Here is a 26746-nt window from a genome sequence, read left to right on the forward strand (position 1 = left end):
GTGGAAATTGCCTCCTTCACCACCACTGGTAGCACCCAACCTTGGGCTACGCAGGCTCAATGGCTGCCATACACTGGCACCAGGCACACATCACACTACACACTGACTACCATACACTGGCACCCGGCACACATCACACTACACAATGACTACCATACACTGGCACCAGGCACACATCACACTACACAATGACTACCATACACTGGCACCCGGCACACATCACACTACACAATGACTACCATACACTGGCACCAGGCACACATCACACTACACAATGACTACCATACACTGGCACCCGGCACACATCACACTACACACTGACTACCATACACTGGCACCAGACACACATCACACTACACAATGACTACCATACACTGGCACCAGACACACATCACACTACACACTGACTACCATACACTGGCACCCGGCACACATCACACTACACACTGGCTGCCATACACTGGCACCAGGCACACATCACACTACACAATGACTTCCATACACTGGCACCCGGCACACATCACACTACACAATGACTACCATTCACTGGCACCCGGCACACATCACACTACACAATGACTACCATACACTGGCACCCGGCACACATCACACTACACACTGACTACCATACACTGGCACCCGGCACACATCACACTACACAATGACTACCATACACTGGCACCCGGCACACATCACACTACACAATGACTACCATACACTGGCACCAGGCACACATCACACTACACAATGACTACCATACACTGGCACCCGGCACACATCACACTACACAATGACTACCATACACTGGCACCCGGCACACATCACACTACACAATGGCTGAACGGCTCAGGGGACAGGGATCGATATCAGCCAATTAAGGGGAAGGGATGATTAGGTGGCCTTGGGTCTCCTGAAAGGCGCTATATAAATTTAAGATATTACTATTATTATTAGGGATGTTCGATATTGGCTTTTTTACCGATACCGATATTGTCCAACTCTTAATTTCCGATACCGATATCAACCGATACCGATATATGCAGGGTCCCCCCCCCCCCCCCCCCAAAAACTGAATAATTTCAGGTAATTAACTTTACATATCTCTTGTCGTGTAATTAACACAACATTATGCATACTTTTGACAATAAATAAAATCAGAATTTGTTCTTACTTGCTTGCCTGGGTAAATAAAGTTTAAATAAATATAAAAAAATATATATATATATATATATTTTTTAAACCAATACCGATAATTTCCGATATCACATTTTAATGCCAATATCGGCCGATAATATCGGACATCCCTAATTATTATTATTATTATGCAGTCACTCACCATTCCGTGGTGAGCGCCTGGTCCTTCATGAAGTTGAGGATGTGCTTGAGGACGGGGTGGCGCTCCCTGACGGACGGGGCCACGCGGGGCTCCTCCACGGAGCGGTAGGAGAGCAGGCGCAGGCGGCCCCGATTGAAGGGCGCCTTGCGGGGGAAGGTGGAGGAGGACGCCGGCTCTGCCGTCTGGCCCGACAGGCTCTCCGTGGAGCCCCTGTGACCCTGGCTACCGGGCCCCGATCCCGGGTCAGAGGCGGTGGAGTTCTGGGTCTGAACCCTGGCGTGCTGCTGCTGTCCCTGTGCCGGGCCTGAGGTCCTGGACACGCTGCTGCTGCTGCTGTCGTCCCCCTCCCCCTCTGGCCTGGTGGTGGTGGTGGGGGGCGGTGCCTGGCTCTGGTCGGTGCCCGGCAACGAACTGGCCTGGAAGTCTTCTTCTGAGATTGAACCGGATCGGAGGAGTGGAGGCGCGCCGCTGCCCTCTGCAGGCCTGGAGGAGTCGTGGTCCAGGCAGGACGCGCCGCTCGGGGCGAAGCGGAACAGCAAGAGGCTCTTCTCGTTACACAACTGGGCTGGAGAGGAGGGAGAGGGGCATGACATTAGTGAGCAATATGTAGAAGCAGAAACCCACTTTGTATTGTTTAAATTAGAATTTATATTGTTTTAGAGGTTGTATTATTTGAGTTTGAACACTAGGGGGCACACCACCTCCATTATACCACCTGCATTATAAAATACCTTACTAATCAGTGTGATGTGTGCACCTGCTAAGGAGATACGTTTTTCCTACCCGTTTCACTGTTTGGAACCGATGATTTGAGCAACTGACAACTGTTCTGTCTTAACCATTTATTCACTACTATTCTTTTTGGACAATAAAACCCTGCAAACTACACCAGCCGCAGCTTGGACATTCTACTATATTTACACCACAGACTTTGTTACGGAGTAGAGAACTAATTATGCGCGGTGCATCGTGACGCCTGTCAACACGTTCAGGAGAGACAAGCGGCCGCTACACAAGACAACAGAATACTGATGAGAGACCCAGACAAGAGACAAGCGGCCGCTACACAAGACAACAGAATACTGATGAGAGACCCAGACAAGAGACAAGCGGCCACTACACAACACAATACTGATGAGAGACCCAGACAAGAGACAAGCGGCCACTACACAACACAATACTGATGAGAGACCCAGACAAGAGAGACAAGCGGCCACTACACAATACAACAGAATACTGATGAGAGACCCAGACAAGAGAGACAAGCGGCCACTACACAATACAACACAATACTGATGAGAGACCCAGACAAGAGAGACAAGCGGCCACTACACAATACAACAGAATACTGAAAGACCCAGACAAGAGGTTCCTCCAGTTTGCTCTGAACTAGGAAAACTGCTTTTTCCTTTGACGCTTCCAACACCAGGAACGCCCTCCGACTGACTCTGAAGCTGAAGGCTCTTCCAACACCTGGAACGCCCTCCGACTGACTCTGAAGCTGAAGGTTCTTCCAACACCAGGAACGCCCTCCGACTGACTCTGAAGCTGAAGGCTCTTCCAACACCTGGAACGCCCTCCGACTGACTCTGAAGCTGAAGGCTCTTCCAACACCAGGAACGCCCCCCGACTGACTCTGAAGCTGAAGGCTCTTCCAACACCTGGAACGCCCTCCGACTGACTCTGAAGCTGAAGGTTCTTCCAACACCAGGAACGCCCTCCGACTGACTCTGAAGCTGAATGTTCTTCCAACACCTGGAACGCCCTCCGACTGACTCTGAAGCCGAAGGTTCTTCCTTCTCTAGAATGATCTCTGATCTCTGTAACCGTCTTAGTTGATTTTTTATTCTTATATTTTATTGTGCCTATGTGTATGAAATTGCTGATCAACTGTGTCTTGTTTTGTGAGCTCGTCGTTGCTGTGAATTAGGGTGACCTCAGTGTCTTACGAGTTGAAATAAAGGTTTGAAGTTTAATTAAATCCGTTGATGTTTTTATTTGATTTAGTTGGTTATTGTGCCTCACCAGACAGTCGTCACCCTGTTGAAAAAGTATCTAGAGTATCAGTTCTGCTCAAATCTAATAATTAGTATCAACAGCAATCTTTATTGAAACCAACAACAGGTACCGTTAGCTCAACTCTAATCCCTTGGTTTAACCCTTTCACTGCCACACAACAGCAGGTTAACCGTTGGTAGTGTGATAGTAAAGGGTTAACCTTCTGTAGTGTGGCAGTGAAAGGGTTAAATGAGGAAATCTCACAATGCTAACATTTGTCTTGTGATGAAAAATCTAAATTCAACCGAGTGACATTAAAAATGTCCAAAGTTGTTTGGGAATCACCAAAGTCTTAATGCTCACCCAGTGTCTCCATAGTAACTTCACCATGACCCTCCTCCTTCTCATCAGCAACATTCATCTTTCCAACCAGGTACCTCTGCTTCATTTCCAACTGAGGAGGAGGAGGAGGAGGAGGAGGAGGAGGAGGAGGAGGAGGAGGAGGAGGAGGAGGAAGGAAAAACAAATTAGTAAAGTTTAAGGGGAACAACACCACTCACTTTAAGAATTCATGTTATTCATATAGGCTAGAATAATCCCAATCCTCCATGTTATTCATATAGGCTAGAATAATCCCAATCCTCCATGTTATTCATATAGGCTAGAATAATCCCAATCCTAGTCCATGTTATTCATATAGGCTAGAATAGTCCCAATCATCCATGTTATTCATATAGGCTAGAATAATCCCAATCATCCATGTTATTCATATAGGCTAGAATAGTCCCAATCAACCCTGTTATTCATATAGGCTAGAATAGTCCCAATCCTCCATGTTATTCATATAGGCTAGAATAGTCCCAATCCTCCATGTTATTCATATAGGCTAGAATAGTCCCAATCATCCATGTTATTCATATAGGCTAGAATAATCCCAATTATCCATGTTATTCCTATAGGCTACAATAGTCCCAATCAACCCTGTTATTCATATAGGGTAAAACAGTCCAAATCATCCACGTTATTCATATATAAGGGATGCACCGATCCGACTTTTTCAGTCCCGATACCGATACCCATTGTTCAATTAACAGCTTGACTTAAAACATTACTTTCCTAACTTAGTGAAACAAACATTTTACAAATTAACACAGATATAAATGTACTGAATTGTTATTTATTATTTTATTATAAAAAAAAATCTATATATATATAATGATGTAACTCTCTACATTGATTCATTAAGCAGAGAAGCAAAAACCAAAAGACTCACCATCCATGTTCTAATGCTGTCTGCCAGGCTGTAAACCTGCACAAAGTCCTCACTCAGGCCGGAGGTGCAGCCTTGACTAACTATTCACACAAAGACAGGATAGAGAGGAGAAATCATGTATTAGCAGAGTGTAAATAAAATAATAATAATTCATTACATTTATATAGCGCTTTTCTAGACACTCAAAGCGCTCCCCACAATGTAGGGTGGAAATTGCCTCCTTCACCACCACTGGTAGCACCCAACCTTGGGCTACGCAGGCTCAATGGCTGCCATACACTGGCACCAGGCACACATCACACTACACACTGGCTGCCATACACTGGCACCCGGCACACATCACACTACACAATGGCTGAACGGCTCAGGAGACAGGGATTGATATCAGCCAATTAAGGGGAAGGGATGATTAGGTGGCCTTGATATCAGAGACCTGATTGGGAATTTGGCCAGGAACGTCGGGGAACCCCCTATTCTTTACGATAGTCTTCCTGGGTTCTTTAACGACCAAATTCAGGTACGACCTCGGTTTAGCGTCTCATCCAAAGGACGGCACTCGCAGCTATACGGTGTCCCTATCACCGTAACAGGGGCATTGTTACAGACTAGTCCACAAGACAGAGTGCCCCCTGCTGGACAACAACACCACTTTCCGACAACGGCCTTGACCGGGGCTCGAACCGGTGATCTTCCGATCATGAGTCCGGAGCTCTACTCATGTATAGGGTTGGGCATCGTTTGGATTTGAACGATTCCGGTTCCGATTCCGATTCTTCATATCGATTCCTGTTCTAAACGATTCTCGATTCCGATTCTTTGAGGTGCAGGTCAAAACAGGTCACAGCTTATTTCGAATGAGATTTTAATTTTTTTTTTTTATTTCAAAAAGAAAATCATACTATTCACATTTTCAGTTGACTTGATACAGTTTAATTTGGTTGCTGTACTGTAACTAGGGTATTAATTAACAAAGTTAAAAAAAAAAAAAAAAAAGTTTAAAAAAAAAATCGAAATTTAGAATCGAAATTCAAATATGTTACTTCCGGTTCCAGAACCGGAAGTTAGGAACCGGTTCCTATTAGAACCGGTTTTCGGTGCCCACCCCTACTCATGTAGCCACGCTGCCGGACTATTTAGTTCAACCATACAAACGTATCACAGCACCATTCAGTAAAAAATACAGATTCACAAATACACTACTTTATGCTCTTTGACCTCAAGGTCTCCCCGGGCCATTACCGTAGGTCTGGAGGGCGTGGTTCAGGGTCGGCGTGTGGTATACCATGGCCGCCCAGATGCCGTTCACGGCCTGGTCGACCTTTGACCCCGCGGCTATCTCGTTCCTCATCGGCTGCTTCTTACAGGACTGCATGATGGTCTTCATCAGCTCCGTCCTGCTGTCGACGGGTTCCTGGGACGGGTTCCAGCGGGCAAAGTCCTCCAGGAAGCTCCTGAAGTCCTCGCCATGACACTTCTTGATCTGTCTCACAGGAAGGGGATGTTGTGGGTGGCTGGTTTTTTTGAGCGGATGACTGGATCTAAGTAGGGCGGTGGGTGTGTTGATATATTGGGTCCATAGATGGTATTCCTGTGTTGATCCTGTGTGCCTTAATACTGGGATTGCACTGGGGTGTGCAGCACGGGTATCTCTATACGGAGGTGTTGGTGCACACCCTCGTGTCATCCCAGGTGTATGTATCTAATGTTAGTGAGGGCATGTCCTATTTTATAATGTTTTATCAAGTTCAAGTTCCTTTTATTGCCACACGGCCATGTCAGCCCTTTAACACATTCAGCGCCAGGGATTAGTCTGGTCCTTGTGGCTAACGTGCCACGTTTCCATAACATATTTTCACCGTGCGTCACTATGTGTGACTTTCTTCCGTCGAACATGCAAAAAAAGAGATACTTTTTTCATGGGAAATAAAAGTAGATTGATGATGAAGTAACGAGAGAATACAGATGGTGATGATTATCTCCATGGAACACGCTTGACTGCACCTGGTCCGTGTCAGTCGGAGTTGTGTCCCCCGCTTCACGCAGCCCGTGTCTGAAGATGGGTTTCCAGAGAGGGGAGGACTGGACATGAGACGTCTTCCCTGCCGGAAGCTCCTTCACACTGCGGATCTCTGGAAGGGACAAATCAACACAAACATCTTATTAACATACTATAAAAAACAGCTGTTAACATACTATACAAACAGCTGTTAACATACTACACAAACAGCTGTTAACATACTACACAAACAGCTGTTAACATACTACACAAACAGCTGTTAACATACTACACAAACAGCTGTTAACATACTACACAAACAGCTGTTAACATACTACACAAACAGCTGTTAACATACTACACAAGCAGCTGTTAACATACTACACAAACAGCTGTTAACATACTACACAAGCAGCTGTTAACATACTACACAAACAGCTGTTAACATACTACACAAACAGCTGTTAACATACTATACAAACAGCTGTTAACATACTATACAAACAGCTGTTAACATACTATACAAACAGCTGTTAACATACTATACAAACAGCTGTTAACATACTATACAAACAGCTGTTAACATACTATACATACAGCTGTTAACATACTACACAAACAGCTACAGTACACAGACCACCACAAACAACTTATTAATATAAAGAGCTGGACAGACCACCATAAACATCTTATTAATATAAACAGCTGGACAGACCACCACAAACATCTTATTAACATACAAACAGCTGAACAGACCACCATACACAACTTATTAACATATAAACAGCTGAACAGACCACCATACACAACTTATTAACATATAAACAGCTGAACAGACCACCATAAACAACTTATTAATATAAAGAGCTGGACAGACCACCATAAACAACTTATTAATATAAAGAGCTGGACAGACCACCATAAACAACTTATTAATATAAAGAGCTGGACAGACCACCATAAACATCTTATTAATATAAACAGCTGGACAGACCACCACAAACATCTTATTAATATAAACAGCTGGACAGACCACCACAAACATCTTATTAATATAAACAGCTACACAGACCACCATAAACAGCTTATTAACATAGAAACAGCTGAACAGACCACCACAAACATCTTATTAACATATAAACAGCTGAACAGACCACCATAAACATCGTATTAATACAAACAGCTGAACAGACCACCATACACAGCTTATTAACACTTTAATCGCCAAGGACACCTTAACTTGTCATTCCCCGCCATGCTAATTCTGCCAATGACGCCGTAACACGTCATTGAGATCAATATTTAAAAAAATCTGTGATTGCAATCATATTTCTCCCGCGGAGACTTGAGATCTACTGTTGATCCCCTCTCAACTCTCCAACGGTTCAAGAGCGCCATCTGGTGGCCGATCGGCGGATCGCCCAAACCGGAAACCGGAAACGGAAACTGGTGCTCATCCAAATTCGGTCCGATCACTCGCTATAGGTCCCGGGACTCGAGCTCGACACAATGGATAGCGATCCGTTACCAATAACTCGATAAACAACATGATTTGGACGTATATACTGTTATACAACGTGGAGATGGATCGCATATTTCAACATCCCATAATAGGAATATTTTTGCTCCACGCTCATCGCCCAACGGCCCGAGGAGACTGGGGTAAGTTTCAGCGTTTATTTTTACCGTGTGTTCGATACAAACTGCTCTAATGATCATATCACCCACATTACATGAATCATCTAACGATAAAAACATATTTATACTTTAGACCGTATTTTAGTATGAATATGTGAATGAAAAAGTATAACGTTCCTACATCCTGAACGATAGATAATTGATGTTGAATGGGCCATAGTAATGTCAATTTAGCAATACAATTTAAAAAGTTATAGCCCTGCAAAGAAGGGGAACTTCTCCATAGACAAATAGAGCTGGCAGAGGATGGTATAAGGATGTACATAAGCGTGGCAAAGAAAGTGTTAACATACAAACACATCTCATCTATCACTGAGGGTCTTACTAAGGGCCAAATCTCATTTTCGCATAGATTTCCTATTGACAAAATACCATGTAAAAAAAAAAGCAAACATGACTGAGAAAGGAAAAGATTGTTGCTGTTAAAAACATGCCACTTATCATTGGTTAAATGTACACCGTTAGCCTTTTCAGCTGGGAAAGACGTTATGCAAATGCTCCGCTTTAGATGATGTACTCTATGCATGCAGTACACTGAAGTAGGGTTGGGCGATTCTTGCTAAAATGTGAATCGCGATTTTTCTCTCTAAGAATTGAGATCACGATTCTCTCACACGATTCAATTTTTCTTCAATAAAATCATTTAAAATCATTTATTGCATTACATAACATATATGAAAGTGCTTGACTTACACTTAAAAGTCTCTTGTAACATACTAAATAACTCAAGTCAGAATCGTCATAATTAAAAAAAGTTACGTAAAAAGTAAAAAAAAAAATTATTATAATAATTTTAATAAAAGAAATCGTCATAATTTAGAAATGAGATTGCATAGGTCTATGAATCGAGATTGACATTTTTTTCAGATTAATCGCCCAGCCCTACACTGAAGGTGCATCACGGTGCTCACTATCAAACACCACACCACTCCCTCATTAACACTTTCCGTGCCACGGGTCCGGTGCCCCGGAACCCCGTTGTGTGCCACCACCCACTTCAATGATAGAGCTCTCATATTTGCGAACGCATAAACTATATCTTAAATTATGGCTGTGTATAATATGGCCGTCGCTTATCAATGACTTGTTTGCAGTCAACATTGTCAAAACGGATATTTTTTAGATTTTATTATATTTTAATTTTTTTTAATCGGTTCATTTCCGTTTTATACCATTTTGAAAAACGCTCGTTTTATGAAAGTTCCAGAAAATTTCTGAAGATTCTGTGATAATCGCCCTTTACTGGAATACACAAAAAACGTTGTCATTTTTCGGCCTATTTATGAATCGTTTTCAAATAAACGCTAGATTATCGATAGTATATGTGTACTTATGCACGCTATAGAAGCGGGCTGAAAAATCGATTATCCATTTCCTGATCAGCACACACGCACACGCACACACAGGGCCCACAAAATAGGTGAAAAAAGCTCTGATTATCCCAAGACTGGTAAAATAGATTCCTTACCTCAGATCAGATGTTCTCCAAAAAGATTATTCCAATTCCTAATCGCCATTCCAAATATCGATCGTGTTTATTGATCCAACGCTGGGTACTGTAAACAGACATTCTCTGCTGTTCTGCGGCTCAGCAATGACTTCGATCGTCTCGGGTTACTTGTCTGACAAGTAAAATGTGGAAGCACGATTTTCTTTTCTCCATGCTTTTCATTCAATCCAATCCAATCCAAAGGGGTGCAGTACCATCCGGAGAGACGATAGGGGGCGGTATTTTCCCAATGGAGCTCAGACAGAGTCCCAGTGGTAACGTGACGCTAGATTGATGAAATATGAATGGAAATCGCTAATAAAAAAAAACTATCAAAAACGAGATCTCTCGTCTCGTTGGCACTGAACGGTTGGCATGAACTAACGAGAAATCTCGTCATTGGCACAAGTGTTAATGCTAGCTGGATGTAGTGCAACCTGGTAGGGTACAGTGCACCTCTATAGCCACTAGGAGGCAGTAACACTTTGGTATGTAGTATTTGTACCAGGTATACACAGCTGTCTTTGTTTTGATACCGCCATATCTCTGCTCTCACCTGATAAGACCACCAGACTTATCGTCACTGTTTAGTGTTTACCAACAGTGTTCCAAAGGCCAGAGCTCATGAGAGTAACGAGTGGAATGTGTTATCGAGTCTGTTCACTGATCAACAATCTTCTCGGGTGCTTGGAAAGCAAATAGGATTAGTCTGAGGAATAGTCATGCTTACCGACTGTTTCGCCGGTTTTATAGCAACACTACTATCACCGACATCTAAGAATGGCCCTTCTAAAGGTTTCTCTCCTTCACATTGCCTGTGGTGCTTTTTTCCTATTGCTAGGTTTTTAGTGAGTTTTTCCTTACCTTCTCGTGGGGTATGTCTGGGAGTGTTGCATTCATTTATTTCTTTTATATTTTATTTTGGATTTCATGGTGTTTTTGTTTTGTTCTTGATTTATTGTCATGTTTCTTCTTGACTTGTTTAACTCATTCAGCGCCAGGGGTCGCTGTCTACCTTCTGGGTAGAACGCCATTGCTGTAAGTCAATGGGGAGACTGCGAAACTTGCGAGTGCTTAAAATATATTTTATATTATAGCTATGGATCTAATAACACCGTCAGTGAGTTGCTTCTGGTCAACAGATTGTTTTTTCATCCGTACATTTCCGTTTTATACCGTTTTGAATATGAGTATAGTTTGGGTGATTCTTAGTAATTCCAGGAAAAGACGCGATAATAGCCCTTTAGTGAAATCCAGTTATCACATTGTAATTTTTCGCCTGATTATCGAATCTTCTAGATCAGACCTGGGCATTGTACGGCCCGCGGGCCGGATCCGGCCCGCGGGATGATTCTGACCGGCCCGCGAAAGATTACATGATAATAATTTTTTTTTTTTTAAAAATTAAAAAATATATATTTTTTTAATATTTTTTTTTATTTTTATTTTTTACTTTTTTTTTCATGTCAACGTTCACACGCACAGTATACGCTTAGGAGACATGCTCAGAAGATGTTGGTTCTCTTTGGATCCACCTACATATGTGAACAGACATTCTCAGTCATGACGTTTACCAAGTCCAGGTACAGATCCTCTCTCACTGATGAACATCTGGCAGCTGTGCTTCGCATCTCCACCTCAGACATGCAACCTGACTTTGATGGACTTGTTAAAGCTCAACAGAGACTGGATTTCTCACACTGAATGAAAAAAAATAACTGAAGAACACTAAAATGTGGAAATATAACAAGTGAAATGGGACACTTGATCTTTTTTTTGCACAGTTCTGAAAACATAAAATGTTTAATATAGGCATGTAAAGTAAAAAAGGCTACAAAACTGGGACACTTTTCTTTACAGTTCAGTGACATGTCTTGTTTATTTTTGCTATAAGATGATGTGATGTCTTTAGAAAGCTAAGAAAATCCTTGTTTCAATAGTATATGAAACTCAAAATTCCCTTTGTTATTAATGTTTCACATTTTGTTTATCATTTTGGAAATAAATTCTATTTGAATAAATGATATTTTTGAAAGCTATAACCTCACATTTTAATTGCCAAATAATAACATACACTCTTACCAGGGGTCAAAACAATGCCATTTACTGCTTTTTATATAGAAATAAAATGTATATTATGCATAATTGAGTTTGGAATTTTGGCCCGGCCCCCCAACATATTTTCAGTTGCTCATTCGGCCCCCCGGGAAAAATAATTGCCCACCCCTGTTCTAGATTATAGTTATTATCCTTCCTCATGCAAGAATGAAATGGGCCCTGGAGCGCGGAGGTCCGTCCCACGTTGTCCGGCATTGCAGGAGGGGGGGCAGCCTCGTAGATGTATCGTTGTAAACGCTCGTGCTGCCGGAGTATTTAAACCCTGCCCGCACGGCTCAGCTCAGCCCAGAAAACAAACTACATCGTTTCAAATGGAGTGCAATACCGGCTGGAAGGCGTAGGCGGCAGTATTTGCCCTTTGCGAGCTCAGACCCATTCCCAATGATAACATCAGGCTGGATGGATGAAAAATGAATGGATATAGCCAATAAAAGAAATAACGATTAAAACTCGAGATTTCTCGTGATTGGCGCTCAACGCATGGCGAGTTAACCCGACTTTTTTCGTCATTGGCGCAGAATGAGTTAAAGAAGACGTGTCCGGCCCATGGGGACATTAACGTGTGTTGTCGGGCCTTACAAATACATTCGATTTTATTTGATTTGAATAGACCCAATGGTACTCTGACCCAGTGGTACTCTATAGCAGATATTAAACTTTTATTTACATTTCAGATACTGTATCTGCTACAGAGTGCTGACCTCTGGATCTATTCCAAAGGTCAGGACTGAAATGGGGGGGGGGGGCAGGCTTTGTTCCCCCACAATGCACCATCGTCATGGAATGAGCTGAATCCTGTGATTCCACGTACTGTACACCATGTATGGAAGCATCATCTGCTGTCACTGGGATGGGAGCTACAATATGATGTGGTGGATTTAATGTTTTTTTAATGTCATTTACATTTTTGATTGTGCAATCGTTTGTAATTGTTTTAACTCATTAACTGCCCTGGGCTCCGACCGCCACCGGGGTTCTGAACCTCTAGCCCGCCCCGGGGTGACTGGGTTCACCAAGTTCTGAGTACATCAGCCAGCCTTGGGCTTCATCCGTCACCTAAACCACATTGTATGAATCCAACGTGTTATATTTGCTTGGTTTGGGTCTAATTCTGCATGGGACCAGCACACATGAGCCTGGCTGTAAAGAGGAGTCTCGTGTGGTTTCTAATGAGCCCATTTTCATTTAAATATATTAACCCGTTCACTGCCACACTACAGACGGTTAACCCTTTCACTACCACACTACAGACGGTTAACCTTCTGTAGTGTGGTTGTGAAAGGGTTAACCATGTGTTGTGTGGTAGTGAAATGATTAACCCTTTGTTGTGTGGCAGTGAAGGGGTTAACCTCATGTATTGTCACAGTGAAAGGGTTAACCCGTTGGTAGTGTGGTAGTGAAAGGGTTATGGTGAGATGTCAAGGGACCCCTTTGAAAATGGCCATACCCCATGGCATTTTCCTCCCTTCAAATATAAGCTAGCTTAAAGTAACTTAAAGGGGACATGAGTTGAAATAAAGGTTTGAAATTAAATGAATGAAGTTAGGGGGAAAAGGTCAGCAAAACAGCAACAAAACAAAAGGCCGGAGTCTCACCCTGAGGAGACTTGAGGGCCATGGTCCTGGAGGCCAGACGGCCCATGAGACGAGCCACCAGCAGCTGGAGGTCCGACATCCAGGAGACGGTGATGTCTGGCAGGCCCTGGGCCGTCACCGAGAACTTATAGCCCCACTCGTTGTTGCTGCTGTCCGAGTGGAAGAGGAACTGCAGCTGAGGACCCGCGTCGAACGTCACTTTCTGAAAGAGGCAGAGAGCAGAGGGGGAATAGTATGCGTGGATAGTAGGGGTGTAAAGGTACCGGTAAAGTGTGTACCGTACCGAACGGCTGTGTTAACCGGGGGGCTGTTTTTTTTTTTTTTTTACAATCTAATATAATCATTATTATAAAATGTTTTACAATTGATTATTCATTTCAATATAGAATATTCGTTGACAGCCCTACAAGTACAATTAGTTACTGCACACTACATCAGGGGTTCCCTTTTTTTGCCAGGCGACCGATTTTTTAAGCCAAATATCACTTCAATCCTATTAAGTTAGTTCAAGTTAGTTATTCATTTATATGTGCTATTTATGAGAGGGCTAACTTGTTGCAAAATAATAATGATAATAATAATAATAGCCTCATTAAAATACTATTGTTGCTTCAGTTGTTTTCAGCGTTTTATGTGCATAATCTGTTATTTAGTTTGAAATGTTCGTTGAAATAAGTAGATTTTTTTTTTTTTTATTATTTATTAAGGTAATATAAAACCATATAGTCACATTTTAGAATACAATAGAATAGAATACAACTAGAAACACTGTCCTGGCCTGCTTCTAAGTTCAGTGGCCTGACAAAAAAAAAAAAAAAAAAAAAATTGGAAATCATCTCGCGGCCCACCTTTGGGTCGCGACCCCGACTTTGGGAACCACTGCACACTACATCACCCCTGAGTGGAACATGGAAAGCCAAACTTTCCCCCACTGTACCGAACCTTGACTTCAAAACGAGGTACGTACCGTTACACCCCTAGTGGACAGAGAGGTTATTGTCTACTTCTCTTGTCGTTGTGAGGAGGAGGAGCTGACCACCAGTCTCCTGTGTAAAGCAGCGACTAGCACCAACCTAGAGTTTCACCCCAGGGAGGTGGAGAGGGTGCTCAAGAGAACAAACCCTCACAAGGCCCCAGGTCCTGACAACATCAGTGGGCGCTTGCTGAAGGTCTGTCATGAGCAGCTGGCTGAGGTCTTCTGTAACCTCTTTAACCGATCCTTGTCTGAACACTCCATACCAACCATATGGAAATCCTCCATCATTTGCCCAGTCCCTAAGAAAACTAACCCCACCTGCAATAATGACTACCGCCCTGTAGCTTTAACATCTCTGGTGATGAAGAGCTTTGAAAGGCTCATTCTATACCTCAGCTACAGAGGGAGGTTAGTGGGCACACAGACCCACTCTACCTCAGCTACAGAGGGAGGTTAGTGGGCACACAGACCCACTCCAGTTTGCATACAAGCAGCAGAGAGGTGTGGATGATGCAATGATAACCCTCCTGCATCACACCTACACACAGCTGGAGAAGCCCAAGTCCTTTGTCAGGATGGTATTCGTGGACTTCTCAGGTGCATTCAACACCGTGCAACCTCATCTGATGGGACAGAAACTCCTCCGGATGAATGTCAACCCCCACCTCATACTGCTCATTCTCTCCTTCCTCACAAAATAGACACCAGACTTTTAGATTCAACGGCAACTACAGCTCCAACAGAACTGTATCCACCGGGGCACCCCAGGGAACTGTCATCTCACCAGTCCTGTGTTCACTCTGTACACCGACGACTGGAGCAGCTCAGACCCTGAGATGCTCTTCATCAAATACTCTGATGACACTAGTCATCGTTGACACCACCAACTCCAATGACCGCATCATTGGAGAAATGAACAGGTTCGCAGAAGTGGTGTAAGAACAATTTCCTGGACCTAAACCCCAGCAAAACAAAGGAACTGCAGGTGGACTTCAGGCGTGACCCCACAACTCCCCCGGCTCTCTAAGTGCCAACAGCGACTGTTCTTCCTCAGGAAGATGAGGAAGCTTCAGGTCGGACCATCACTCCTGCAGGCTTTCTACAACTCCTTTGTGGAATCCATAATGTCCTTTAACATCACATCATGGTTTGGAGTGATGCGTGCCATCAACCGGAAACCTCTCGACAGGGTCGTTAAGATCAGCGGCAAGATAATCGGGAAGGACCAGGAGCCACTCAGCAGCATCCACAAGAAACGGACAGTTAAAAAGGCCTCCCAAATAGTTGGAGATAACACACACACCCTTCACACCCATTACAAACTAATGCCCTCAGGCCGTCGATACAGAGCTTCATCACTGAACAAAAGGGGCTTAGGTAGCTTCGTGCCAACCTCCATCAGACTGCTGAACACCTAGGTCTGGTGGAGGCCGGACTGCGCCCCCCCCCTATTATTTATATACACATAGAACTGCTCCACATGGTTTTTAATATGGTTTTTAATATATCATGCTTTAAGTACTGTAGTTTTAACACTTTGAGTGCCGTTCACGTAGATCTACGGTTCTGTCATCCAATCGTTGAGTGCCGGAAACGTAGATCTACGTTTCTGTCACGGTATTTCTTTTATTATCTATATCCATTCATAATTCAGCGGGACACCTTGTGCATACTGTTCTGAGTGTGTCTAAGCTGGCAGACGGTATTATACCGCCCTCTAACGCCTTCGGCCAGTAATGCACCCGGTTAGAAATGGGTTCGCTTATTTTCTATATCGAGCTGCGGCGTGGGGGCGGGTCCTAAACACTCCGGCAAAACACACGCTTATAGGGATGGCTTGAATGCCCAATAACGTCGGAGGGACGATCGCTGTGGATAACTGGAATGGCGATGAGATTATTGGATTCTTTTTTTTGCATTACTTCAGAGACCAGGTAAGGACACTATATATGAAAGCTTGCGTTGATCTGATATTTATTTCTACTGCGATTGAAGCTATATGTAGATAGATAGATAGATACTTTATTAATCCCCTTGGGGAAATTCAGGGTATCTCGCAGCTCACATAGTATACAGACATTGACCATTCCCATACAGTAGTTACACGTTATGTCTGCATCATGAATTAAAATAAGTACATGATAAAATTCAATTAAATCATACCCATCAATATTAAAATTAAAATTAAAATAGTAGCGTGATTAGATAAAAGCAGGTGTATAAAAACAGGTGTAAAAACAGATGTAAAAACAGGTGTAAAAACAGGTGTAACTATAATACGCTGTTGTACAGTCTGATGGCTGTGGGGACAAAGGACCTCCTGTGCCGCTCGGTCCGTGAGTGCAGGGAGATGAGCCGTCCGCTGCGACTGCTGCTCTGCCCCACCAGGGTGTGGTGGAGAGGGTGGTTGGTATTGCCCATGATGGCCAGCAGCTTGCTCTACGTGCGGCTCTCCACCACGGTCCCCAGTGGGTCCAGTCTCCTCCCCACCACTGAGCCAGCCTTCTTGACCAGTTTATGTGTCTGGCTGTTCTCGGTCTAAACCACATTGCATGCATGCACCACAAAGGATAATAGTGATGATCTAGCGTTGATTTCAGGAAGATCCGATAATCAGGCGAAAAATGACAACGTGTTTATTGAATTACACAAAAACGCTGTTTTCGTGTATTTTCCCTGGAATTGCTCAGAAGCGGCCGGACTATGTTCATATTCAAAAAGGTATCAAACGGAAATGTACGGATGAAAAAATAATCTGTTTCTTGCACGTTGACCAGAAGTAGCTCAATGAGACTCGACGGCGTTATTAGACCCATAGCTATACTATAAAATATAGGTTTAGTTCTACAAACTACAACTACGTTTACATGGGTTTAATGGGCGGCACGGAAGAGGCCACTTCCCGGAAGGGGCGTGGCACTCAATGTGTTAATGTAGTTGGTGTTTTTTTATATAGTGGTCTTTTTATTGTAGTTTAAAAAAAAATTGTCTATGTATTGTGACTGTTTGTCTTTCAACCACTGCACAAATGAAGTTCCGAAAGGAAAATAAAGTAATTTGAAGTTTGAAGTTGAAGTTGAAGTTCCGTTAGTAACATTAAAAACGTTCGCTTATATCCTTTACCTTTGGCCACTTCTCTGATCCGACCTTCATGTCGTACCGGACCTTCCCTCCTCTGGCATCTGTGAACTCTAGGTAGTCATATCTGTGAAGAGTCCAGACAACAACAAATATGATGAATGTACAGTAGAGGATGTTGGCTTAGTAATAATGTAGAGGTAGTTGGCTTAGTAATAATGTAGCGGTAGTTGGCTTAGTAATAATGTAGCGGTAGTTGGCTTAGTAATAATGTAGCGGTAGTTGGCTTAGTAATAATGTAGCGGTAGTTGGCTTAGTAATAATGTAGCGGTAGTTGGCTTAGTAATAATGTAGCGGTAGTTGGCTTAGTAATAATGTAGCGGTAGTTGGCTTAGTAATAATGTAGCGGTAGTTGGCTTAGTAATAATGTAGCGGTAGTTGGCTTAGTAATAATGTAGAGGATGTTGGCTTAGTAATAATGTAGCGGTAGTTGGCTTAGTAATAATGTAGCGGTAGTTGGCTTAGTAATAATGTAGAGGATGTTGGCTTAGTAATAATGTAGAGGTGGTTGGCTTAGTAATAATGTAGCGGTAGTTGGCTTAGTAATAATGTAGCGGTAGTTGGCTTAGTAATAATGTAGCGGTAGTTGGCTTAGTAATAATGTAGCGGTAGTTGGCTTAGTAATAATGTAGCGGTAGTTGGCTTAGTAATAATGTAGAGGTAGTTGGCTTAGTAATAATGTAGAGGTAGTTGGCTTAGTAATAACGTAGAGGTGTTGGCTTAGTAATAATGTAGAGGTGTTGGCTTAGTAATAATGTAGAGGTAGTTGGCTTAGTAATAATGTAGCGGTAGTTGGCTTAGTAATAATGTAGCGGTAGTTGGCTTAGTAATAATGTAGAGGTAGTTGGCTTAGTAATAATGTAGAGGTAGTTGGCTTAGTAATAATGTAGCGGTAGTTGGCTTAGTAATAATGTAGAGGTAGTTGGCTTAGTAATAATGTAGCGGTAGTTGGCTTAGTAATAATGTAGCGGTAGTTGGCTTAGTAATAATGTAGCGGTAGTTGGCTTAGTAATAATGTAGCGGTAGTTGGCTTAGTAATAATGTAGCGGTAGTTGGCTTAGTAATAATGTAGAGGTAGTTGGCTTAGTAATAATGTAGCGGTAGTTGGCTTAGTAATAATGTAGAGGTAGTTGGCTTAGTAATAATGTAGAGGTAGTTGGCTTAGTAATAATGTAGAGGATGTTGGCTTAGTAATAATGTAGAGGTGGTTGGCTTAGTAATAATGTAGAGAATGTTGGCTTAGTAATAATGTAGCGGTAGTTGGCTTAGTAATAATGTAGAGGTAGTTGGCTTAGTAATAATGTAGCGGTAGTTGGCTTAGTAATAATGTAGTGGTAGTTGGCTTAGTAATAATGTAGCGGTGGTTGGCTTAGTAATAATGTAGAGGATGTTGGCTTAGTAATAATGTAGCGGTAGTTGGCTTAGTAATAATGTAGCGGTAGTTGGCTTAGTAATAATGTAGAGGTGGTTGGCTTAGTAATAATGTAGCGGTGGTTGGCTTAGTAATAATGTAGCGGTAGTTGGCTTAGTAATAATGTAGAGGTGGTTGGCTTAGTAATAATGTAGAGGTGGTGAATACGCACAGGTACTCCTCAGTTATGAAAACAAACAATGATTTGACAAGAGTGTTGTTCACCTCTTCTCCGTTTCACAGCGGTCGTCGAACTCCACCTCGAAGGAGGTGGCACCGGGGCAGGCGAAGATGGTGGTCTCGTGGCGGCTGTTGTCGTAGTTGTGTGGAGACTCCATGCTCCAGGTCCTCAGGACCACGGGCTGCTGGGGCTGCTGGCAGCTCTCCAGGTCCACCTGCAGGCGGAGACACGGCACAGAGGGACCTTTACCATCAGCAGCGTGCCGTTAACCCTTTCACTGCCACACTACCAAATGCATTAACCCTGTGGCACTGTGTGGCAGTCAAAGGGTTAACCCCTTTGTTGTGTGTGGCAATAGTACTTCTAGTCAGTGAACCATCAACCAGTGGTCCTTTCACTGCGACAACACGCAAGGTTAACCCTTTTCACTGCCACACGACAGCAGGTTAACCCTTTCACGACCACACTACGGAAGGTTAACCCTTTACTATCACACCAGGACATGGGGGCCCCAGGTCTGCAGCTCCACTGACCTTAGAGAAGATGTCCCCGGTGTCACTGGACAGGCTCTTGAGCAGCTCCACCAGCGAGGAGAGGGTCTCCAGCAGCGCGCGGTGAGGGATGTCCAGGCAGCACAGCTCCAGCAGGAAGATCATCTGACGACCACACAGTGACGGGGGTCATTTAAAGACAATATGCTGTTGTTGTTGTCCTTTGTAACATAACGACTACAGCCCTTTAGGGCTGACCCCTATTAGTCGACTAATCGGTCGAAAGGAGCCGTAGTCGACTGGCCAACCTCTTGTGGAGACACAACACAACAAGAGTGTGTGGTGGTGTGTAGGGTTAGGGTTAGAGAGCGTGTGGTTTACCAGTTGTCTGGTGACTGTGGCCAGGATGGAGCTGCTCAGCTTGTCAGTGATCTCAGCGCCGCTGTATCTCTCCAGCAGGGATCCCAGCACCACCTGGGCGCTGCCCAAGAACTGCTGCACGTCTGCAGGGGAGAGACGGGACACAACAAGGGGACTCCATGAACTCCTCGTGTCGTGTCTCAAGCAGCACACTCCCTTCAATGTGCAGTCATTTTGGAATCATTAATCCTCCTCTCGTTCCACATTGAGCCATAAGCTTTAATAATCTACGCCAAACTGCCAAACTGTGTTCCCTTGCTTTATTATAGACAATTATAAGTAGACTGAGTCATAGAAGAGAAGCTATAGCTTCATTATGAATTGAAAATGGGGGACCCTGATGTAAACAAGACGAAAGTCTTTCTCTGGTCTGCATCCCCTTAACAATTGTGTGTATTGAACTGTACTGTATTGTACCCATTCTGCAATCTGTTAATAAAGTTTTCAATCAATCAATCAGCTGTACAGGAGATCATTGGTGCCGTGTCATTCAGGGTCGGGATCTCTCTCTCTCTCTCCCTCTCCCTCTCCCTCTCCCTCTCCCTCTCCCTCTCTCCCTCCCTCCCTCTCCCTCCCTCCCTCCCTCCCCCTCCCCCTCTCCATCTCTCCCTCTCCCTCTCTCTCATTTAAGGCTGAGGCTACTTATCGATAACTGTGTGAAATCGATAAGTGGCGTCACTTATCGATTTTTTTGCATGTGTAAAAATATATATATTATTTAACATTAGTTTATGTGTGTGTGTGTGTGTCGATTCTTCCAAATGGCACATGGCCTCAGCCTTCCTCACATTTCACTAAGATGTCCCGGGCCAGGTCAGCAGCCGTGGTGGGGGAGCCCCGCTTCAGCTGCAGGAAGCACCAGGAGAGCAGGGAGCCCTGGAGGGCCCAGAAGAGGGACAACAGCACCAGCCTACTGGGCCCTCCGCTCACATCCACCATCATCACCTCACACTGGAGACGGGTGAGAGGGAGGGAGAGAGAGAGAGAGAGGAGGGAGGAGAGAGAGGGGGAGAGAGAGAGAGAGATGGAGAAAGGGAAAGAGAGAGAGAGAGAGAGATGGAGAAAGGGAAAGAGAGAGAGAGAGAGAGAGAGAGAGAGAGAGAGAGAGAGAGGGAGAGGGAGAGGGAGAGGGAGAGGGAGAGAGAGAGAGAGAGAGAGAGAGAGAGAGGGAGAGGGAGAGGGAGAGGGAGAGAGAGAGAGAGAGAGAGAGCGAGAGAGAGCACAAGAAACAGCGTCTTCTTACAGGGTTCCCAGACATTGCAAAATAAAATTCAAGGACTTTCAAGTACTTTTACAAGCAAAAAAAATTTATTTTAAAAGAATACAATTCACTTTTAAATGCAGTTTTCTTATTGGGAAAAAGAATCGGATCCAATATTTATGGCGTAAAACCAATTTCCGACAGTTACACTTTAGATCAGGGGTGGCCAACCAGTCAGAGACTAAGAGCCACAAAAAAATGACTGTGGTACCACAAAGAGCCACACCATATACCAGCGTTTCTCAACCTTTTTTTTCAGTCACGGCACCCTTCATGTGTTTATATGTCCCACCCTCTGGCCTCTGAAGTTGCTAATGTCTTTTTTATTTGGGCCTCACAGGGTTAAAAGTACCCTGTGAGACCCACGGTTGCAAAATTACAAAATCACTTTTAGCCATTTAAAAAAATAATGTTTATTTAAAAATTGTTAAAGGGGAACTATTTTACTATTTTTTTCACTATTGGGGCACTTTTACACAATTCCTGTGAGTCTATGGAACACCTAGGTTTTTTTCAAAAAAAATGCATTGTTTTGTATTTCTAATCAAGTACTAAAAACCGCATTTTTCTACCTCAAGATCTTAAGCCGTTTTGAGGCTGGGCTCCAACCACTGTGTGGCCTGGTGCCAACTGCCACATCAACTGCCACATTATTATGCAGCTGAGAAATCTCTGACATCACAGATATGCACATTTTCAGATGACTCAGTTCAGTGAGGGTGAATATTGTGAGAGGAGAATTGGAAGAATTCGCCAATATGAGAATTAGAGACATATATCCTATTAACTCTTTCAGTGCCACTCACGAGATTTCTCGTGTTTTTTTATAGGTGGTTGCTAGCCACTCACGAGATTTCTCTGATATTTTTTTTCTTTTTTTTTTTGCGATCTGAAAAATTATTGCATCACCCGAGCCTACCCGAGTATAGCCGAGGGGCGCCGACGATCACTGTGGAAAAAAGCGCCCCCTGTCGTCTCCCAGATGATATAAGTGATTTTGGAATGGACTCAATGAAAATGAATGGGGAAAAAAATCCGGTACTCCACATTTTCCAGTTCACTGATCCAGCCGGGGTTACTAGAGTTCATTCTGGAGCCTCAGATCCCCGCGGATCATGGAGTTCTACTGTATCGCGTTGGATGCATACACGTATTGATTTTTTCGAATGGTGATCAGGAATTGGAATATACCAGTTGGATACCATCTGATGTCAGGTAAGGACTCTATGTTATCAGTGGTAGGATAATCAGAGTAAGTTTGATGAAGTTATAAGCTGTTTTGTGAAATGTCCTCTTTCGGTTTCACTGTAAAAGTCCGAGAGGAAATCAACGAGGCGATTATCCGTGCGCGGCCGTAATGTGCGTGCGTGCACGTATAATATTGATCATCTAGCGTTTATTTGAAAACGATTCATAAAAAGGCCGACGAATATCAACGTTGTGGAATATTCCACTAAAAGACGATTTTCATAGAATGCTCCAGAATGAGCTGTTTTTTATATCAAAACAGGGGCTTTTCTAACTGCTCTGAAACGGCAACGACGCGATAAAAAAACAATCTGCCTTCACAGCACTGACTGGAAAATAGTCTTTGATAATGCGATGGGCAGATTAGACACATAGCCATAATTTAAAACATAGATTAGGCGATATTAACGTTAACATTGGCGCCGATGGTGGCATTCAAGCGGTAAAACGGAAAACCAGGCGTGGCGCTGAAAGTGTTAATATAAGTCCACATAGCTAAGAAACAATGGTAAACACTGAAAAAAGCCATTTATAAGATAGTTCCCCTTTAAGCACATGTATAGTCAATTGGTCCTGTTGTTCAGCCTCACAATGCTATTTGATAGTAAATGTGTTTATATGTCCCACCCTCTGGCCTCTGAAGTTGCTAATTTCTTTTTAATTTGGGCCTGACAGGGTTAACCTCTTAAGCCCGAGATATACAGTAAAAGTGTATATTTTCAGCATTATGTTTGTTTACCAATTATTTTAACTGTTATTAGTGAAATATAAGATTATAGAAATCTCAGGGCATTGAGTCGGAAACCGGCGCATATTGACAGGAGGAAGTGGCACAGCCAAAAGTGAGTGGAAGAGACTCAGGGCTTTCGAATTTCGAAAAACTACCCTACCCAGCTCACACCAGCCCCTGTCAATCATCTGACTTCTGGATTTACTTTTTAATTTCTCTTATTTTTTGGGATTATCTCCCACAAACCTGAACGTTATTGCCATAAAACAGAACGCAGTTAGTTTCTCTACCTTTCTGTGAACGTCTTGCAAAAAACGGTGTTGCAATATGATGAAGAATGGTGGAGAAATTTACATTATAAAAAAGATGGCAGAATTCAGTACTGTATCTACAAAACCTTCTGTTTAATCATCTTCCCTTTATTCATTTGCTTAGATTTTTCAGGTCTGGTCAATTTTAGCATGGTGTTATTTACAGTCAAAGATAATTTTTTTTTTAAATAGAATTGATATTCTCCTTTGGTTCATTACAATTTACTCAAGCCTAGTAACAGACACACTATTTCTGACACTGATCCATATATGTCCCTAGATTCAGATACCAAGAACATGCAAATGGACCATTTAAAAAAAATTGTAAATGTTTATTCTACGTCCTTATGGAATGAGTGACATAAAAAAAAAAAAAAAAAAAAAAAATTATTTAAAAGAAAAAAATGGATGGAAGAGCCGCACATTGACGGCAAAGAGCCGCATGCGGCTCGCGAGCCGCGGGTTGGCCACCCCTGCTTTAGATAAATGAAAAGAAAAAGATTTCTTGATTCAGAACTATGTTATCATGGATGAACAAAAGGTTCAATGCAAATGGTTGATTTGAATTTCAAGACTTTTTAAGCACCTTGTTTTTTGGTAACAAATCTAGCACTTTAATCACTTCAAGGACCTTGTGAGAACCCTGTGTAGCGGTTGTAATAACAGAGGAGACGCTCTTCAGTAGAGAGAGCATAAATGTTTCACCTGAAAGGATGAGAGGAACAGAGACATTCGACTTTTAGCGGGATGCATTAAAATGCTTTTATAACATGTTTACACTTGGGGTTAACCCTGAGACCAAATAAAGGAGGAGAGAGTTGTTCATCAACACATTGAGTGCCAGCAGGGGGCGCACAATTTATCGCGAATGCCAGCCTTTTTGGACAGATTTTCCGATATTTCATGATTTTCGCTGAGCTTTTCTATATTCTATATTATGGCTATGTGTCTATACGCCCGTCGCTTATCATGACTTGCTTGCAGTCAACATGTACGAAACGGATTGTTTTTTTCATCTGTACATTTCCGTTTTATACCGTTTTGAAAAACTGACGTTTTTGGAAATTACTAGAAAAAAAAAAGATTCTGTGATAATAGCTCTTTACTGGAATACACAAAACACGTTGTCATTTTCCGGCTGATTTATGAATACCGTAGTTTTCAAATAAACGCTCGATTATCTATAGTATATGTGTACTTATGCACGCTAGAGAAGCGGGCTGAAAAATCGATTGGTCAGCGCTAACGTCATACACGCACACACACACGTTGAGATGTGAAAAATACATCTGATTACCCCAAGACTGGTAAAATAGATTCCTTACCTCACATCAGATGTTCTGCAAAAAGATTATTCCAATTCCTGATCGCCATTCCAAATATCGATCGCGTTTATTGATCCAACGTTAAGTACTCGAAACACATATTCCACGCTGCTCTGAGGGTCCACAATGAATGCAATCGTCTCGGGTTAGTTACATGCCTGAGAGTAAAATATGGATCCCCCCCCATGCATTTCCATTGAGTCCAATCCAATTGGTGCATTACATCCGGGAGACGATAGGGGCGGTATTTGCCCTGTTCGAGCTCATAGACAGTCCCAATGATAACGTGAGGCTGGATTGAAGAAAAATGAATGGATATCGCTAATAAAAGCAATAACGATTAATAACGAGTTTCTCGTCATTGGCACTGAAAGTGTTTAAGGAAAACTCCAACATTTTGGGAAATTAGCTTATTTAACATCTTCCTTGGAGTTAGACAAGATGATACATACTTTTTTGTCTCTCTGCATGCATTGGGCATAGGGAACGTCTGGACCGTTAGCCTAGCTCAGCTTCATCACTGGAAGTGGGGCAGACATCTAGCCTAGTTCACTACAGTCAGGAAATATACTCCAAATACAATCAAAATACAACTCCCAAACTTTCCTGTAAACATGTTGTGACCTGTGTATTTACCACATCTCCCAGTCACACAAGTCACACGAGTCTCCCAGTCACACAAGTCTCCCAGACACACAAGTCTCCCAGTCACATGAGTCTCCCAGTCACACAAGTCTCCAAATCACACAAGTCTCCCAGTCACACAAGTGTCCCAGTCACACAAGTATCCAAGTCACACAAGTCTCCCAGTCACACAAGTCTCCCAGTCACACAAGTCTCCAAGTCACACGAGTCTCCCAGTCACACAAGTATCCAAGTCACACAAGTCTCCCAGTCATACAAGTCTCCCAGTCACACAAGTCTCCAAGTCTCCCAGTCACACAAGTCTCCCAGTCACACAAGTCTCCCAGTCACACAAGTCTCCAAGTCACACAAGTCTCCAAGTCACACAAGTCTCCCAGTCACACAAGTCTCCCAGTCACACAAGTCTCCAAGTCACACAAGTCTCCCAGTCACACAAGTGACTGGGAGACTTGTGTGACTTGTGTGACTGGGAGACTCATGTGACATGGGAGACTTGTGTGTCTGGGAGACTTGTGTGACTGGGAGACTTGTGTGACTGGGAGACTTGTGTGTCTGGAGACTTGTGTGACTGGGAGACTTGTGTGTCTGGGAGACTTGTGTGACTGGGAGACTCGTGTGACTTGTGTGACTGGGAGACTCGTATGACTTGTGTGACTGGGAGACGTGGTAAATACACAGGTCACAACATGTTTACAGAAACGTTTGGGAGTTGTATTTTGATTGTATTTGTAGTATATTTCCTGACTGTAGTGAACTAAGCTAGATGTCTGCCCCACTTCCAGTGATGAAGCTAAGCTAGGCTAACGGTCCAGGCGTTCCCTAAGCCCAATGCATGCAGAGAGATGAAAAAGGTATGTATCGTCTTGTCTAACTCCAGGGAAGATGTTAAATAAGCTAATTTCCCAAAAAGTTGGAGTTTTCCTTTAAGTGCACTGACAGGATCTCCAGTATCTGGATACTCCTTAACCCTTTCACTGCCACACTACAGAAGGTTAACCCTTTACTATCACACTACCGACGATTACACACTCTGCAGGTGTTTAAACCACGCCTCAAAACACATTTATTTGCTCTGGCTTTTGGTTTTTACAGTTTTTACAGTTTTT

At 43.1% G+C, this 26746-nt stretch overlaps 1 protein-coding gene across 1 annotated transcript in view; it reads right to left on the bottom strand.

The window, feature by feature from the left end:
• Positions 1-26746, bottom strand: part of zzef1 (zinc finger, ZZ-type with EF hand domain 1) — a 184200-nt gene that overhangs the window by 104173 nt on the left and 53281 nt on the right. The window contains exons 16-26 of the mRNA XM_084320319.1: positions 20909-21071; positions 20082-20203; positions 19743-19865; positions 19254-19423; positions 17603-17684; positions 13504-13705; positions 6609-6736; positions 5847-6087; positions 4608-4687; positions 3698-3788; positions 1337-1901 (exon numbers count right to left, since the gene is read on the bottom strand). Of these exons, the coding sequence (XP_084176445.1) occupies positions 1337-1901; positions 3698-3788; positions 4608-4687; positions 5847-6087; positions 6609-6736; positions 13504-13705; positions 17603-17684; positions 19254-19423; positions 19743-19865; positions 20082-20203; positions 20909-21071 (1967 nt within the window). The remainder of the gene's footprint in view (positions 1-1336; positions 1902-3697; positions 3789-4607; positions 4688-5846; positions 6088-6608; positions 6737-13503; positions 13706-17602; positions 17685-19253; positions 19424-19742; positions 19866-20081; positions 20204-20908; positions 21072-26746) is intronic.

This window comes from Notolepis coatsorum, assembly GCF_963971535.1.
Source record: "Notolepis coatsorum genome assembly, chromosome: 8".
Lineage (NCBI taxonomy): Eukaryota > Metazoa > Chordata > Actinopteri > Aulopiformes > Paralepididae > Notolepis > Notolepis coatsorum.